The 17,811-nt window shown below is 39.8% G+C and overlaps 5 protein-coding genes across 5 annotated transcripts; 1 reads left to right on the top strand and 4 right to left on the bottom strand.

Moving 5' to 3' along the window:
• Nucleotides 1-2,786: 2,786 nt before the first annotated feature.
• On the bottom strand, nucleotides 2,787-4,106 carry PHYBLDRAFT_175972 (CCHC-type zinc finger transcription factor; the record flags this gene model as incomplete). Its single annotated transcript, XM_018437616.1, has 1 exon — nucleotides 2,787-4,106. One exon carries the CDS (start codon nucleotides 4,104-4,106, stop codon nucleotides 2,787-2,789), a length of 1,320 nt encoding a protein of 439 aa, XP_018283625.1.
• A 2,054-nt stretch (nucleotides 4,107-6,160) lies between these two features.
• PHYBLDRAFT_153271 (hypothetical protein) lies at nucleotides 6,161-7,345 on the bottom strand (the record flags this gene model as incomplete). Its single annotated transcript, XM_018433104.1, has 1 exon — nucleotides 6,161-7,345. The coding sequence occupies one exon, from the start codon at nucleotides 7,343-7,345 to the stop codon at nucleotides 6,161-6,163; it is 1,185 nt and encodes a 394-aa protein (XP_018283624.1).
• A 684-nt stretch (nucleotides 7,346-8,029) lies between these two features.
• Nucleotides 8,030-8,793, bottom strand: PHYBLDRAFT_160804 (hypothetical protein). The gene is made up of 2 exons (XM_018434260.1): nucleotides 8,342-8,793; nucleotides 8,030-8,276 (listed from the first exon to the last, which is right to left on the bottom strand). Exons 1-2 carry the CDS (start codon nucleotides 8,759-8,761, stop codon nucleotides 8,190-8,192), a joined length of 507 nt encoding a protein of 168 aa, XP_018283623.1. The 5' UTR covers nucleotides 8,762-8,793; the 3' UTR covers nucleotides 8,030-8,189.
• A 2,633-nt stretch (nucleotides 8,794-11,426) lies between these two features.
• PHYBLDRAFT_160803 (hypothetical protein) lies at nucleotides 11,427-12,500 on the bottom strand. The gene is made up of 5 exons (XM_018434259.1): nucleotides 12,304-12,500; nucleotides 12,137-12,232; nucleotides 11,958-12,046; nucleotides 11,725-11,872; nucleotides 11,427-11,634 (listed from the first exon to the last, which is right to left on the bottom strand). Exons 1-5 carry the CDS (start codon nucleotides 12,392-12,394, stop codon nucleotides 11,525-11,527), a joined length of 534 nt encoding a protein of 177 aa, XP_018283622.1. The 5' UTR covers nucleotides 12,395-12,500; the 3' UTR covers nucleotides 11,427-11,524.
• Nucleotides 12,501-13,227: 727 nt separating this feature from the next.
• Nucleotides 13,228-16,327, top strand: PHYBLDRAFT_175967 (glycosyltransferase family 39 protein; the record flags this gene model as incomplete). The annotated part of the gene is made up of 11 exons (XM_018437615.1): nucleotides 13,228-13,388; nucleotides 13,474-13,778; nucleotides 13,870-13,978; nucleotides 14,045-14,110; nucleotides 14,185-14,281; nucleotides 14,377-14,560; nucleotides 14,648-14,761; nucleotides 14,864-15,310; nucleotides 15,388-15,705; nucleotides 15,797-16,192; nucleotides 16,317-16,327. 11 exons carry the CDS (start codon nucleotides 13,228-13,230, stop codon nucleotides 16,325-16,327), a joined length of 2,208 nt encoding a protein of 735 aa, XP_018283621.1.
• Between the last annotated feature and the right edge of the window lie 1,484 nt (nucleotides 16,328-17,811).

The raw sequence follows: 17,811 nt of genomic DNA, 5'->3' as shown, positions 1-17,811 counted from the left end.
GGGGCGAAGATCGTGGAAGAGAAGTGTCAATCGGGGGTCGGTGCCAGACGTATGATAACGTAAGAGAAAGGACAGTCAAGGAGGAACTAAGCCAGAGGTGGAGTGAGGAGAGAGACAGAGAGGACGTAACCAACGCAGCTGAAAAGCACCTTGTTGTATAGAAGGATCTAATACTCCAAGGCCGCCAGAACGAAGAGGGAGACAAAGAGTGGACAGCTTAATGGGAGGAAACATTCGGTGCTGCAAGAACTGACCCATGGCCGACTTCACTTTATCGAGAAACGACACAGGAACAGAGATCACGCGTAGGACATGCCAGAGACGGGAGAGAATGAGAGTATTGAGAACGGTGGCACGCCCCCGGATCGATAAGGATCGAGTGAGGTGTATGGCGCAGGAAGATTGTATGGTTGTTAACAATGAGGAACAAAAGGCATCGCGTTGGGCAATCGAACTGACAAGAGGGAAGCCAAGGTAGCGGAGGGAGTCAGGACAAGGACAGTCGTGCCAGGATGTTATTTGGTGGGCCTGTAGGAACGTGATCCAGTGAGGAAGTGGTTGTCCCGAAAGCGATATGGCCTCCGTCTTGGCCATGTTGATCTTGGCATTGGAGGCCCGAGAGTAAGTGGCAAGATGTGTGTGGAGGCGTGTGAAACATTCGGGTGTGGAGAGGAAAACAATGACATCGTCCGCATATGCAAGACATTTGACTGGAGGGGGGGCTGGAAGGATTGGCGAGATAGGTGGGAGAAACCCAGAAAATTCAGGGTCATGTTGGAGGCGGCGTAGAAGAGGCTCAAAGGCGAGATTGAAGAGAACGGGGGACAGAGGATCGCCCTGTCGGAGACCGCGGTGCTGAACAAGTTCTCGGGAGATATGACCGTTCACATTGACTCGTATTCGAGTAGAGAAGAATAGGTTGCAAATACAATCGACGAGAGAGGAAGGAAAACGGAAATGGCGCAGGACTTGTCGCAGGTACGAGGGGTGTACACGATCGTAAGCCTTTTCTTGATCCAAGAGCAAGCCAATACTGGTGGATTGAGTGAGCCGGGCCTGTTCCATAATGGTCTTGACGAGCATGCCATTGTCAGCAATGAACCTTCCCCTCACAAACCCGGTTTGATATTGAGACACAATTGAGCTGGCAGCAGGAATCATACGGGCATTGAGTAGTCGAGTAAAGACCTTTGCATCAGTGTTAATCAAGGCAATAGGTCGCCAGTTCTTCAAAGATGTAAGGTCTCCTTTCTTCGGTAGCAAGGAGAGACAAGTAGATTGCCAAGAGGCAGGAAAAACTCTAGTGGTGAGAGCGTCATTGTAAAGCTTTTCCAAGATATGAGCACACGCGGGATGGTCAAAAAGGAGACGAAGGATTTCATAGGGTATCCCGTCGGGACCGGGACTGCTGGCGGAAGGAGACCGCTGCGCACCTTCTCGTATGTCTACGATGGAAAAGGAGGAAGTGAGTTTGTTTACAAGAGCGTCAGAGAGAACAATATGAGTCGGAAGATTATGTAGAAGGTCGTCTACAGCGGTTTGCTCAATGTCATCGGGGGAATACAAATCTTTATAAAATGCAGCCGCGGAATCGGTCATGATAGAAGGCTGTGTCGAAAGGACGTTGGTGAAGGGGTGGCGTAGGCCAGAGATCGTCTTACGGACTTGTCGTGTTTCAATCGTACGTTTCAAGTAACCGGCAGAGGTCTCACCCTGTTCCCGCCAGTGTTTTCCAGCGCGCAATGCCTGTGTTTCTACCTTTTCGTGTTGTATGTCCTGAATCTGTCGTTCCACAAAAGGAAGCTGGAAGTTAATGGAGGGGTTGAGTCGGTACTTTTGTATCAGGTGCGCGCGCTTGCTCTGCAACTGGGCTTCTATCGTAGTGAGGTTGCGGCGAAGGCGACGGCAATAAGAGCGGATAAAATGGATGACATCGGTTTTGAGACTATCCCACTGTTCTTGAACAGATAGAGATGTTGGTAGAGAGTGGACGAGGGAATGAATGTGAGAGTCAAGCTGGAGGCAGAAATGCTGGTTGTAGGACAGACGTGGGTTGGCACGCCATAGGCCTTTCCCCAAGACAGTGCCTGAATCAAAGAGAAAAGATGCGGAAAGTAGGAAATGGTCTGACCATTGCGGATGAATATAATCCACGGAAGACGAAATGCGGTGGGAAAACATATCGGAAGAGGAGAATATATAGTCCAAGGTGGAGGACGTTGTGCCGCGATGGAAGGTAGGCATAGGGGTAGAATCAGGCATAGTGACACAGTCAAAGAGGTGGTCAGAGAGGAATTGGAGCCACGTATGAGGTGCAAGTCGGGGCCGAGGTGAACGAGTGTGATAGGAGTGATTAAAATCTCCCAGCAGGATGAAGCGTGAAGGATGAGTGGGCAATAATAAAGAGTTAGCAAGCAGGGCAGATAGGAATTTATACCGCTGTCCAACTGTAGCTGGGGCATATACCACACAGATCTGAAAAGGGGAAAAATTATTGTTGGCATGCTCAACTGTAGCAGATATACATCGGCCACAGACAGAGGTTAAAGGGTTGACAATAGAAATCATAGGAGTTAGGCACACTAAACCACAATGTTGGGACCAAACTGAGGAAGTAGTCCTAAACTGCATATTGAATGTGTTCTGTATATCCATAGAGGAAGCATGAGTTTCTTGCAGGGCGAGTATATCGACATGCTGAGAGCGTAGGTGGCGTATAAATAATGAGCGTAAGGTGGGGTTGGCCAATTTGGCCAGGCCTCGACAGTTTATCGTGGAGATTTTAATCATAAAGTAAGAGCTGGATTTGGAGGATCTTGTCCACCGTCATTTTCACCATCCATGGGATCATTTTCCATTTGAGCGAAATACTTGGCGACCTCATCGATGTCATCGTCGCTGTAGTATTCCTCATCGTCGCTTTTCTTCGTCTCTTCGTTACCAAGTTCGCCATCACTGGTCTTAACCAATTGGACGTTGTCATCCATGCCAGTACTAGCCGCTGCTTCTATCAGGAAGTCAGGATGGTTGGCGGGAAGAACACCCGGAATGGCACCCGGGGCCGCGCGTGGTCTAGAAAGGGATTCAGTAGCCAATGGAGGTAGGGGTATGTTCTGCGGGGCGTGCTGTGAGCCGTAGATTGTTTCAGAGGGTAGAAGACCATGATACATCTGAGCGGCTGGGGGTGCAGGGGCATGGGTTGGGGAGCGAGCAGTTTTGCGAGGGCGTTTTGATTCGGCTTCCTCGTTTCGTGGGCATTGATGGGCAAGGTGACCAACCTTACCACAGCGGAAGCAGGTGCGGGTTTCTTTGGGTCGCTTGGTGCAAGCTTCTTTCTCGTGACCCATCTCTTTACAGAAAGTACAATGAGTACCCATACGTGCCCAAGTGGCAAGGAAAGTTGTAGTTTCATTATACTTGATCTCATGTTCCAAGTGACGCATATGAAGATCAGGATTAGGTGGGCGTAGCATATGGATGGTGCCTGTGCCGTCGGGGTAGTTATATTTCAAATTCAAGGATATTTCCTGAACCTGTCCGTATATAGCAAGGCAGCGGCGAAGATTCTCGGCAAGTTCATCAAAATCCGCATATCCGTGAAGAGGAAGTCGAGACACACGTAAGCGCAAGAGCTTAAACGTCGAAGGAATGGCAGGAGAAGCGAAGACAGTACGTCCATTAAAAGGAAAGCCAACTTGGCATGCGCGCGAGCATGCTTCTTGGCCTACTAGATGGAATTCGAAGGAGGTGCGGGAAGTACGAGAGGCATATGTGAGGCCGCGGCCAACACCCAATAGGAAAGCGGTGTTAAGAGCCTCAAAGAACAAAGGACGGAGAGGGTTTCCCTCAGCAGGGACCTCGTAGAAAACAGAAAATGGAGAGGAGCCTTCTTTCCATATGCGTGGAGCGCCATTACCAGCGATGGAGTCGATGATGCGAGATGTACAAGAATTGTCTACAGACTTAACAGCCGCAGCTACGTAAGATGGAGACAATGGTGGTGAGCCAGTTGGTGTAGATGGAGTGTTGAGTGATGGCGTGGGTGAGCCAGGAGGTGGTGAGGGGTCCCTTGGTAGGGGTGGCGGAGACTTAGCGGGAAGAGCCATGCTATTCCACGAACACCTTCAATCTCAAGTAGAAACTGTAATTAAAAGACTCTCCGTGACTTTCATTTCAGCAATTCAAACCAAAAACAGGAAGTCGTGACTGGGAAATGAAGCTATGTAAAAATCTACTCACAAGAGCGCGTTATCCTTTCTCTCCCTCACAAACTACATAATATCAAATGTCATCCATCGAAGACAATGAATTGCCAAAGGCCAACGTAGCCAGAGTACTTAAGAATGCCGTAAGTAAGAGTGATAGCGAATCTACTGAGCATTCATCCTCCTTACCAGTGTCGCTTGGTATAAGCTTCCGGCTGGGACTGCACTTCAAAAAGACGCCAAATTAGCTGTGAGCAAGGCATCTACCGTATTCATCAACTATCTTAGCACAGTGTATGTTTAATTTAAATATATATATATTTATCTGTTATCCTTCAATTATTCTTAAACCTTTTGAATTACAGTGCCAATGACATTGCAAAGAGTGCCAATCACAAGACCATTTCTGCCGCCGATGTTTTCAAAGCTATGGAGATCCTTGAACTTGATCATTTAACACCTCAACTAAAAGAAGCATTTGTTGGTATGTACTAAACCTCCTTAAGTTTTTGTGATGTTTCTTAATGTTAATTATGTGTGAACATGACGGTAGCTTATCAGCAGTTGCAGTCTGACAAGAAATTGCGTAAAAAGGAAAAGAAGTTGGAGGAAGGGGAGAGCTCGGGAACTCGCGACGAAGTAATGGAAATAGATGGCCATGACTTTTCTGTAAAAGGTCAGAAACGTAACTTAGACGAAGACGAAGATGAAGAAAGCGTATTGGAAGGCCAAGAGCAAGCCAAGAAAGCTAAACATGGTGATGAGGAAGACGAAGAGGTTGAAGACGAAGTCGAAGAAGAAGAGGTTGAAGAGGAAGAGGAGATTGAAGAAGAAGAAGAGGAAGCGGAGGAGAGTGACGATAGAAAGAATGAGCAAAATGCACTCGATGATGATGCATTACTGGATATGGATGTATAATTCCTTGATTCGAACCACTCGCATCGCAAACTTAGTCCCTAATTGTCTCTACACACCAGCTTTGCTCTGTGCCTTCTTTTACCGACAATGATATTCTTTAATATAAGAAAAATAAAGTAATCAGACTATATTCATATTTTTTCGAGACGTACTTGTTGTGAATGAAAACATAAAGTGCGTATATTATGATATATTTTTATCGCTCTATTGAGTAATCAAACCGAAAATATTGGTCTCGTACAAGAAACCTTTGTATTATCCTCGATATTAAGGAATACATTTCGAATACCTGGATATACTCCTAATACACTATTTATAAAATAAATGCCTTGATAGACTATAAAAAGTTGTCCATAATTGAGCTTATTTAATAAGCAAGTATCATTGCTTTTCTCTTTTTTTAAAAAAAAAATCTTAATGTGTCTATTTATCTCAATTCTCTGTTAATATATGTATATATTATATAGAAATATTTTGTAGAGAGTATTTTTGGAGGCATCGAGGAAATAACAAGCTCAAGGTAATAATGAACATGTTATTTCCTGTTCACTTTTCCTTGTAATTTCTTTTACCCTTTTTTATTGTCTATACGGAAGCAAGGCTGTGAGAGTAAGAGGTTGCATAAGAAAATAATATCTTAAAAGAGACCAAAGACATATTTCACATACCTATTAAATATATTAAATAAATAAATAGTGAATGCACGAAAGAAAAAAGTTTATTTTACTTTATATGTATGCTTTATTCTTCCTTTAAAGAAAGCAATCTCAAAACATATATTCATACACGAAAACAGGTAATTGCTGCAGTTATATAATAAAAATTATAAAACCATCCAAAAATAATTTTGTAACTTTTTTGTATGAAAATATTTTTTGAGCAAAGATTTTATTGTAGTTAATGAATAATTAATGGAAATACAGTATTTGAAATTTATCAAATACACGGTACGGGAATAGAGACATCGTGGCATACAATGATTGGGTGTATATGCTCTACTTTGGTATATTCTTGGGGTGGTTTACCTCTTTGGTTTTCTAATCACTACTAGCAACGCCTCCGTTACCTAGTCCGACAGCTTTCTCAACTACCTCCCGCATCAAATCAATGAGTGTGCAACATGTTATAAGCAAATCGGCCTCCATGTGATCCGGACGATCCACCATCACTAAAGCCTGTCGGTCAATAGAAAGCTGACCAACTTGTAGCAAGTATCCCATAATACGACTTTTGAACGAAGCAATAACCCTCCACTCAGGCGTATCTTCTTTGCCGATAAATGATCCTAGCCCTCTGCTCTTTCTTGTCAGCAAAATCTCGCAAAGCATATCATGTGAAAGAATACTAGGGCGTCTCCAGCGTAGACAGTAAGAACTGAACTCAGTTTCGTACACAAAAAGTAAATGTGAGTTTGTCTTGTTGATAAGATCATGAGATATAAGTGTGTCAGGTCCATGGATGCTATCTTCTTCTGTGTGGTAGTCTCCATATTCTACTGTGATTTCCTTTTGGAACGCACGGCGTCTTGCTTCTGCTACCTTACACTCCTTCTCTGTTGGCTCACCATAACCCGAGTTATGCCCTGGAGCACGAGATAGTGTGTTTTGGAATCCCCATGAATATGAATGAGGTTGGACCTTACGGTAAGCTAACTTATTCGACCCAGCGAGGTAGATTTCATGTTCACTGGAATTTAGCAAACTTTGTTTTTTGATATCAAAAACAAGCATATCCTGTTTGGTTTTTCTCCTGAGTTTGTCGAGAAGCATTTGCTTTGTTCCAAGACTGGCAGTGCTACCCACACTATTAGTGCTTGTAGAAGGACTTCCTGGTTCTGGAAGACTCATGGTTGACATTGTTGACAATGAATACACAACATCTTCTGAAACAGTTGATTGCAGGCTAATGGAGGGCGCATGACTCAAGAGAGCGGATGTAATGTTTTGACTGTCATTCAAGCTTTCGGCAGATTCTTGACTTTCAGACGGGATGTCAACTGGAGTAATCTCAGAAAGACTGTGTACATCTGCAACCTTGGTGTCATCCTTGGTTTGGAAAATAGCGAGGTTGTCTACAGCAATTTCTGTACTGTAACGAGCAGGAGGTGGTAAGTTGACATCGTCATCGTCATAGGCATTTGGTTTGTCATAAATAGGGGAGTCAATGGCATCTGGCTTCTGATAATAGATTCTTTGCTCAGTTGTATCCAATGGTGTTGCCATGGCAAACTTGAAGTATAAGGGACAAAATAAAAAAAAATTAGGCTTTTCCAGTCATTCTTGTGCATTGTGATTTTTCTTTTGCGCACCGATTTTTTTTTTATTTGGGTATTGAGCTTTAAAGTTTGGGCAAATATCCGATAGTTTTACGTTTTGCAATTCATTTTCTTTCCCATTCAACCCACTTTGAAATTTCTATGTCCAAAATAATAAATATATAAAAAAAAAAGTCAAAATAAATATCAGATACTTTTTGTTTTATATTTTGTAACCATTCGGTTTATGAGTAGGTGCATTCAAGCAGAAGGGTGATAAATGAATTTTAGCGAGAAGCCGGAAGACAAGAGAAGCGGGTGAGTCGAGAACCAAACTTATTCATTACTGATAAAGTGTGCCTATGGGTAGAAAGTGAAGTTAAAATTAGGTCCCGTAATAAAAAGTTTAGACTTTTTTCATGCTTAAAATTGTTACAGTTTCCGCATTTTCCTTTAGGGCTTTATAACCATAAGCTTCATATAGAAAGTCATAAACCTCGATTCTTTTTACTTTGCACAAATGAAACCATAAATAATCTTTACTAAAGAGAAAAGAAGATAGTTACTGTATATACTATACTAAGCTGTTTCTTAGCAGAAGAAAATTGTTTCGAAATGTATAGAATATAAGCTAATATATCTTGTGTGACTTGTGATGCTTATGAAATGAGTAGAAGAGATGAAAATTATGTGCAAATCTCTTACTACTAATGTATTTTATTATATGAATGTTTTCTTTTTTTCTCAAGTTGGAGTCTATAGGTAACCTGTATTCTAAAAAGTGTATATGTATATGATTATGATTTCTATTATTAATTATCTCTGCCACTCTGTTGTTTTTCTTCCCATTGATAAGCTTGAAGAGCCATGTTACATTCTTTTAAAGTAAGTGGGACAGGCTATAGAAAAACACGAGAGCAAATGAGATAATTGTGTTTTATATAGTTATTTCACTTTCACTTACTTGTAATGGATCCATGACAGGTAAATATAATGTCTCGATACTCAAACTCCCGACTACCTTTAGAATGTCCTGGTCGGGTCCATTTTTTTTCTCGCGCTGTTTCTCTCGAGAAGAACGATCATACCAGGCATTAAAACAATCAAAGTTGGCTTCATAAGGCTTTTGATAGCATGCATGCAGCATGTGAACTAGTGCAAATCGTGTTTGACCAATTGCACCATCATACTGGCTAACATACCCTGACAGGGTTTCTTTCCGCTTGCGTGTAGAGGTAAATAATCGTGTGATGGGTGCTTTTGATCTGACGTGCTGGTCAGGTCTGACATGAAGCGATACGGTGATAATCATATCAGGATAAGTGTCAATGATACATTCATAGTCAAAATTGACATCCTGGCCCAGTGTTTCGTATCGAGACATGTACTCATATCTTCCGTCGCTCACCACACACCTTGCGTATGTTTGCTCCCGTGGTAAAGGAAGTAGGAGATTGTGGGCCCCATTAATGCGTACATAAAGCTTGCCGCGCTGTGTTTTCTGCTCGTTTAAGCTACGACTGCTTAAACTCATGCGCGGTCTGAGAGTGTGATGTTCAGGATCTCTCATTGAGTTACTTATTTCGGATTCTCCTCGAGGACCGTCAATTGACGGAGTACCTCCCCAAGATTTCTCATCTCCTGAGTAAGGACTTAATAGCTGCGGTCGTCTACTGTAGATAGATGTAGATCTCACAGCAATACTTCCGTAAGACGCGTCGTGACTTGATGTATTATCACTGTAGCTTGGAGACAATGCTAGCAACGGAGCAAGGGGCTGGATATTTAAGCTATCGACGAGCATAGACGTTGGGAGACTAACGGATGAGACTAGTGGATCGGTGTTTGCTCGATTGGGAATATGCCCTGGGATTGGAGACAAGCATTTGGTACTCGTAGACTCCTCTTTCTTTATTTCGTGGCGATCACTCGATAGAAATTGGTTATCTTTTGCTGGATTCTCCTGAACATCACACGATTCGCGAAGATCTTTTTCGTGATCGCTTTTTTCACTTGTGTTTTCTTCTAGGCCGCTGTCCTCGTGTTCGCTCTCCTCGTATTCGATGTCTTCAGGTTCAGAGACCTGAGGAAGTTCCTTGTCAATTTTGTTATCATTCTCAGACTCTGTACTATCATTATCATTCTGTAATGCATTCAATCCAGGTAGCTTGAAGTCTTGGTCCAGAGAAAATGTCCATGAAGGCATTGCCGCCGACCAATGCGCCTTTTGACTTCCACTCAATCTTCGACTAGAGAAACTATCGACTGATGTTGGGGAAGACATGACACTGTGGCTTTCATACTCTGCTTCTGTTGCTGCTGCTGCTGTTGCTGTGGTAGTTGTATTTGTATTTACTGATTTTAAAATTCCAGCTTCAATAGCAAGTTTGATTTCATCCGCCACGGAAATGATCTCGGAAGTATCTTCTGAACTACTTTCAGATGACACACTTGCTCGCTTTGTTTCTATGTGAATCTCTCTTGGGGTAAATTCGTTGTCAGCCTCAGATTTTACAGCAGTACTATGAGACATCTGGTCTATTTTTATATCTTCGTCCACTAATTCAACTGCTTTTCCTTTATCTTTCTTAGTGTGTTGTGTTTGCGCCTCTTGTTCTTCAACGTTAGTGTTTTTTTCTGTTGGAGTACCATAAATCTGGGGGATGTAAACCGACCGGGTCCGGTTGTCCGCATAGGTATGACTTGATGAAGGAGAAGGGATTGGGGAAGTCAATTGGCCAGGTAAGAGTGAGAGCCGTGTCCCGTCTGCGGGATCGGCTTGCCGAAATACACTCGAAGATACATAAGATTTATCCTTCAAAGCTGAAATAACCTTTGAATCACAGCGTTCGCTGGGATCCAACAATTCATCAGGAGCTTCGGAAGTTGCGTTTGACTGAAGAACAATGGTTGATGAACGTTGTAGTTGTTCTTTTCGCTTCACGAATGGATTGTTTTTCACTGCCGACCGCTTCGCAAGTGAGTCTACTTCCTTTTGTCTGCGAGCACGTTGTTTTTCCAATTCAGCTTCTTCGTCATTGAGCACCTTGAGTTTAGTCTCCTCCACTCTGCCCATCTTGAAGTAATGGCCGTCTTTCTTTTGCTGTTCTTTATTCTCAGCCTTTTTTTCAACAGTGCTAGATTCTGCTAATTGGCGAAGCTGTTTAAATCTATCAGGTGTACTGTAATTGGGTCTCAATCGTACGTCTTCACGTTTTTGTTTCTTTTCGTCTTCATCAAAGCCCAAAGGTAAGGGCCGTGTAGAAACAGGTCTAGGTCGGACTCTTTCGTACACGCCTGTTACATCCCTTGGTAAGCACCCAGAATCGTTCGGAATATCCATTGTAGCCCCCCTATCGAGCAATTGTTTCACAATCTGGTGGTGTCCCAGAAAACTTGCCAAATGTAATGTGGTGTTACTGCAACTGCCCCACGTTCGCCTATTCAGATCCTGGACGCGTGCTTCCTAAAATTCCAATTGATTGGATTTTTTCCCCTTCTTATTTTAGATTTTCGTATAGCCTACACATTGTGAAGTAGTGTATACAATATGCATACCTCGATGAAGAAGGCAAGAAGGCGAGAGGTCTGCTGGTTTTCAAAAGAGGATTCTTCCCCTTCAACTGGATGGATGTATTTCAGAATAGTGTATTGAAAAGCATTGATGGGTTCAAAGGATGGGCCAAGAATCTCGCATTGTTCAAGTTGGGAATTGAGATGAGGATGGGCGATCTCATGTACCATGGCATGACTGATGGGAACCCATTGTAGCCCTGGATTGTTCTGGCAGAGGACTGAGATCCGATCGAGATCACTTTGTTCAACTGCTTCCATCCAGTCCGAGAGTAAGTTTGCGTCATAGGTGGTTGTCATTCTGGCCTTGTCAAAGCAAAAGGCAAAAGCAAAGTTGCTGATGAGAAAGAAAAAAAGAAAGCGGAGCGGGCAAGGATTGCTAGCAAGTTCAAGCAAAAAGGCAGTAGAAGCAAGTTCTCTTGCCACATTTGGAAAATAGCATGGTTGCAAAAAGAGACGAACTTCATAATAGTCTTGAATATATAGAGGAACTGACACAATATTTATTAATGTTGATTTTTTTTAATAATCTTCTTTTGTTTTGTTTTGGGTTTGTTTTCCATTTTTTTCCCTTTTATGCCATAACGTTGTCGTATGTAACGCCGTTTAACCAGCCACCCTGAAGCGTCTTCCTTACGTTGTTCTCAAACACATGTCTATTAGCTCTGAAATCCTCTGCAGCCTCTGTAGAAAGGTGTTAGTAGCCCATATAATACGGTGTTTAGATAATTGGTTCCCTTCTATTTATTATCGCTTTTTTTTTTCTTTATTTACCTTTGTTCAAGGGGTCATCTGCGTTGGGTTCCAGGAACAGGTACTGAAGTCCAACCAATACAGAGTGAAGTGAGAGTACAGGCTTCCAGTCTTCACGAAGAATGTTCAGGCACACATTTCCTTGAAGGTCAAGATTGGGGTGATAGATCTTTATCCACGCAACTTTCGTCAGCTCATTTTGGTTCTATCACTGTTTTTTTTGTTTATTTTAAGAACATGATTATTTTACATACCTTTTGAGTGCAGTGAACCTTTGGTGGTTCATGAGGATAGTTATTGTTAATTGCAAATGTGAAAGAGAAATTTCCGTCCTTGTAAAAGCCTAAATATATGTACATATATATATATATATTTAAAAAATTGGAATCAAAGTCTTTAAGATTTGGTTCATTATAATCTAGGTTTCTTTTACCTTCATCAGGTGTGATTATGACGTTAAAGTTGAGAATGTCTTCTGGATCAGGAAATTCCATTTTTATAGTCTTTGGAATCGCCAATTCAGATAAATCTGTAAGGTTTTTTGTTTTTGTTTTTTGTTTGCTTAGTAGAGAATGAGTCAGGGCCATTTGGGCATCTTACCTTTCTGAACACGGATTTGTGCTGCGCTTATCTTTGGCTTCTTTTTCTCGGCTGCGGCCTCTTTGGCCTTCAAACTCCAGATTTTCATCATTTTGTAAATATAATAGTATTTGATTAAGTGCCTGGTGTAATTTGTAGCTTATACAAAAAAATATGTAAAAGAGCTACGGTGAAAATAAAATAAGGTGAAAGTGAAATGCGGGAATGAGATGTACAATGTGAAAAGAGAAAATTCAAAGTTAGGGGGGAGGGAAAGGACGTCTTGTTCAGAAAATCAGGTCACGCCATGGATGACACAAGTCAACTCACGTTCCTAATCCCCCGAGTGGACCCAAGCCTTCTTATCCTTCCCTTTCCTCCTTCGTTTTTCCCCCTTTTTTTTCTGATTTTTGTTTGAGGTATTAAAAATTAGTTGGATATCGAATGGCCTGTAATCAAAACGACCAGACACAATAGATATATTCAAGTAAATTTGTGCATGTTTATATATAGAAGAATATGCTGTTTTGAAATGCATAGCGCTATTTTATTTTATTTTATTTTATTTTATTTTATTTTACAAAGACCTCCATATTTTATCCTATATATTAAATGTATATATATATTTTTTTTTGTAATTTACACTTTTTTAGACTAATAGTATAATGAGGCTGTATATATATATTTCTTCAATTTTCTTAATAAATAGCTACAGTCTTTTCTTGTTGGAATGACAATAGATCTCTTCTTTTTCAATTATTATTCTTTTATTATCGTTTTGGTTTGTTTGCTATGGAGGCATCTTCCTTGCTTAGACGCAGGCGTGTTACATTTGATAGTCCAGGAACACACCCAAATCCTATTGAAGATACAGAAAATCTAAAAGAGGTATACAAAGAAAAAGAATACATGAATATAAGTAGTCATGTTTGAAGCCGAACTAGTATGAGCCCCCAATTAACCGTAGTAGAAACACCCAAACAGTACATAAAATCCAAAGCTAGTCAGCTTCGACAAGAAACATATCATGGAATAGCTCTGACAACTGTCACAGTCATGGCTTTCTTCATCACATTTTACAAGATTTGGTATCCAGCCCAGGTTGTGTAAGTGATAGTTGTACAAAAGATGCCACAAGGAAAAAGAAAGTGGAATTAATGAAAATGTGTTTATGTACAACTTTACATCTAGGTTTGATGAAGTTCATTTCGGGAAGTTTGCTGGATTTTACTTGAAACGCTCTTATTTCTTTGATGTTCATCCTCCACTGGCAAAGTTAATGATAGCAGGTGCAGGTTACTTGCTTGATTATGATGGCCACTACAATTTTGACAAGATTGGAGAGAGCTACATTGAAAACGATGTACCTTACATTGGACTGCGAGCTTTACCAGCCATGCTCAATGTTTTTAGTGCATCTTTTATGTACTCAATTATGAAACAATCTGGTTATTCGGTTGTAACATGTACGCTTGTGGCTGGCATGTATATCTTGGGTAATTATTTCAGATCACCCAATTCACAGCTTTAACAAACTATCAAACCCCTTGTTTTCATTGACATGCACACACTTGTATAAATAAATAGATAACTCGCTTGTTGCCCAACATCGCTTGATTCTTCTTGACAGTATGCTCATATTCTATATGCTCGGAACAATTTACGCATATATTAGGTTCCACAAACAAAGGCACCGGTAATTTTCGTCAATATATACTTTAATCTCTTTTTCTAATATTTTTTTGTCAAAATAAATAAATAGAGCATTTTCTATGGGATGGTGGTCTTGGCTTATACTATCAGGTGTGATGATGGCAATGACTCTTAGGTAATATATATATATAAGTTTTGCTTACTTGATAAATTAATCTAAATTTACTTCCTAACATATCATTTCTCAAGTGTCAAGATGGTGGGCCTATTTATTGTAGCCACTGTAGGTGTGTCTGTGCTAGTAGATCTGTGGGGGCTTTTGGATCTACAAAGGGGTTTGTCTATGGTATGCACAGCAATAGAAAGAATGGAGACTCCAATTATTTGTATATATAAAAAAAGAAGAAAGTAATCCTTACCATATCTCTATTTGTCTTTCAGGGGCAATTTATGAAACACTTTTTGGCGCGCGCTTTTGCTCTTATAATTATACCAGCTGCAATATACACCTTTTGGTTTTATATTCATTTTGTTATACTGGATCACTCAGGGCCCGGAGATGCGATGATGAGTCCATTATTCCAATCTACGTTGAAGAGTAGCCCTCTTTTAATGAAAACATTAGGTAAAAGAATGGCAGCAACAACAACAATAAAGGAAGAAGAAGAAAAAACAAAGGACAATATAACCAATTTCTTCTATTACTTTGTAGATATACATTATTACGATAGTATTTCAATAATGCACAAGGATACTTCTGCATATCTTCATTCCCACAATCTGACGTATCCATTACGATACCCAGATGGTCGTATCAGTAGTCAAGGTAATAAAACATTACATGCATGGCCTGCAGCAAAGATTATATTAATTTTTATTTATTTATTGACTTAATGACTTATTTGTATATGTGTACCTGTGTACTTAGGTCAGCAAGTTACAGGAATCAAAGCGCCAAATGAAAACAGTTACTGGCGCATCAAACCAACAAAGGAAATTGCTGCAGACACCAAGATACCTGTGCGTCACGGCGATGTTATTCAATTGGAGCACATTGGAACTGGAACTAACCTCTTGACTCACAATGTCGCCTCTACACACATGCCAACCAACCAAGAAGTCAGGACAGTCCCTTTGGGCGAACGCAATGAAGAAACACTTTTTGTAGTATACTTGAGTGAGCACGAAAGTGGAAATGTGTGGCAAACACATCGTAAGCCTTTCAGACTATTACATAAATCTACGGCAGTAGCTATCTGGACACACCAAAAGCCTCTTCCTGATTGGGGACTTGGTCATCAAGAAGTCAATGGAAATAAGAAGAATTCAGAATCAAGCAACTATTGGATAGCTGATGAGATTCTTGGTCTCAATGGTTAGTTACAAAAAAAAGAAGGTTTTTTTCTTTTCTTTATGGATAACAACCTTTACTTATATTAATTCATATCTTAGCTACCGAGATCAACTCTAAGAAGAAGGGAGAGCTTGGGCATCTTCCATTTTGGAGAAAATTTGCAGAACTTCAACTCAAGATGCTATCTCACAACTCCAGATTGACTAAACCCCATCCATACCAGACATATCCTTACCAATGGCCTCTTATGTTGCGTGGAATATCTTATTGGACAAATACTGCAACAAAGGAGCAAATATACATGACTGGAAATGTTGCTGGCTGGTGGCTGTCTATTACGTGTGTTTTCTTCTTTGCTGGGCTGTTGATACTAGACGCATTGGCCAAAAGAAGAAATTATGAGCCCATTCTATCAGGTACATCATTAGCTTCTTTTTATTTCATTGATAGAATTGAGTAACGAGTGAATCTATCTCATTTTAAATAATAATATGTTGTGTTTTATAGCTGTTCACCACCGATTAACCCAATCTGGCGGTTTCTTCTTTCTCACTTTTGCATTACATTATTTCCCATTCTATATAATGGGACGTACTCTATTCCTTCATCATTACCTTCCTGCTGTAACTGCGAGTTATTTATTACTCGGTACTGTGTTTCAGTACATTTTTGTGGACGGAATTGACTTGCCAATCTCAAGTTGTGGCTCGATATCTAAGCACAAAAAGGAGACATTCATTACAGCTCGCCCGTCTTTCAAATCCTACATTGCCGCAATCATAATAATTACCATGCAGCTTTCTGTCTTTATATTTTTGTCTCCAATTACTTATGGAACCCAGGGACTGACTTCTGAAGAAGTTACAAGACATAAAGTATTAAAGAGTTGGGACCTTGCATTCGGTAAGCATACAAGCAAAAAAAAGCATGGCTTTAAGAAAAAAACAATTCAAAATTATTAACATTTCTTTTTTAAAAAAAAATTCAAATTTATGTATGTATATATGTATTTTCAACATCTTTATAGAAAATAAATAAATAAATAAAAAATGTAAAAATGTAAAAAATAATAAAATAATAAAATAAGAACAAGAGAACTTTTGGCTATCAAGACAGTTGTAAAAAATTGAAAGGCTTTCGTAAATTTAGAAAAATGGGTAGGGCAAATGGGCAGTGAATACGTAAATCGATAACATTATAAAGCATACTAGAGCTCTAAATCATAGATAGTACAAAAAAGTCAAAATGATTTAGTTATTTTTGTTTTTGTTTTTAAAAAAAAAACATACACACACACCAAAGTGCAACACTATATGAAATCCAATTATTTAATTTTCACTTGCCGACCTTTTTTTGCTACTTTACTTGTAGCACATAAAAAATAGACCGTTTAGTAAATTTTTTTCTAAAGTACGCTGTTAAGTCCGAAGTGAATTGTTTTTGCTTTTTTGATTATACGACATTAGGAGAAACAAAATATTGAAACACCATCGCATTTTTTTTTGTGTACGAGAACTGCTAGCCTCACAAAAATGCCACGTTCCCAGGTGTTTTCAAATTACTAAAAACATCTTAGACCGTTTGAGTTCCAAAAATGCCCCACAATCTACCAAAAAGACTGGGCATTTGAAATTTAAATTAATATTTTATTTTATTTTCATTTTCATTTTTGCTTTTTTACAAGTTTTCAATTAGTCTTTAATTTTTTTTATTATTATTTGATAGCAATTAATTGATCCTCTTATTCCAAATTATAATTTTATTTAAATATTATACTGCATTACAATTAAAGTATTTGTGATTGATTTTGGATTAGTATCTTAATATTAGAAAAATAGATACTGTGAGAGTGTTATTTATTAAAAAAGTTAAAATAATATTCGAGGTGGTCGGAATTAATCTTGGGTTATTATATTTAGATTAGAAAAAGTAGCTACTGTGAGAATGGTATTTATTAGAGATAGAATAATGGTATTGTTGGCCGAGGCCGAAGGCCGAAGGCCTATACCTATTATTCGAAGAGACAGAGACTCTGGCTGTCCCCTCCCTTCCCTTCCCTTCCTTATTATAATATATACCACTCGCGAATAGATGATAAAGAATAGTATTATAGCAATAGCAAGCTTTTATTTAAAATTTTCGTCTCAATAAAGAATTGATGGTAACACAGCCAGAATCTCTGGCGAATGAAGAATAATATTGTTTATATCAATCGATAAAGAGTTTCTTTTTCTTACTATTCAATTTGGCTCTCTTAATATTTGTACCTCCGCTGTGCCATGTCTGGCCCACAAAATCCACCCACGCACACATAAATCTACCCAGACACACACAAATTTTTTTGGTGATAAATTCATAGACCTATATAAAGAATAAATTAATAAATAATTACATACTTTTTTGAAAGCAGAGCTCCCCGCCTCCCCTCAAGTTTTATTTACCTCTTCCCTATGAGAAGTTTAGTTACTACAAATTACAATTAATGTGTAGGGATGAGTTGAACAGTTTATTGAATGGACAGT

Source organism: Phycomyces blakesleeanus (assembly GCF_001638985.1).
Source record: "Phycomyces blakesleeanus NRRL 1555(-) unplaced genomic scaffold PHYBLscaffold_43, whole genome shotgun sequence".
NCBI classification, from domain to species: Eukaryota; Fungi; Mucoromycota; class Mucoromycetes; order Mucorales; family Phycomycetaceae; genus Phycomyces; species Phycomyces blakesleeanus.
This window is presented reverse-complemented; position numbering and strand designations above follow the sequence as displayed.

Bases quoted from the DNA above. Each gene is read 5' to 3' on its own strand.
- PHYBLDRAFT_160804 (XM_018434260.1), bottom strand. From the start codon at position 8,761: ATGTCTCGATACGAAACACTGGGCCAGGATGTCAATTTTGACTATGAA. The intron at 8,277-8,341 runs GTAAGTGAAAGT...GTTTTTCTATAG, and splicing joins CTGTCATGGATCCATTACAA to CCTGTCCCACTTACTTTAAA.
- PHYBLDRAFT_160803 (XM_018434259.1), bottom strand. From the start codon at position 12,394: ATGATGAAAATCTGGAGTTTGAAGGCCAAAGAGGCCGCAGCCGAGAAA. The intron at 12,047-12,136 runs GTAAAAGAAACC...ACATATATTTAG, and splicing joins CATAATCACACCTGATGAAG to GCTTTTACAAGGACGGAAAT. The intron at 11,873-11,957 runs GTATGTAAAATA...GCGTGGATAAAG, and splicing joins AGGTTCACTGCACTCAAAAG to ATCTATCACCCCAATCTTGA.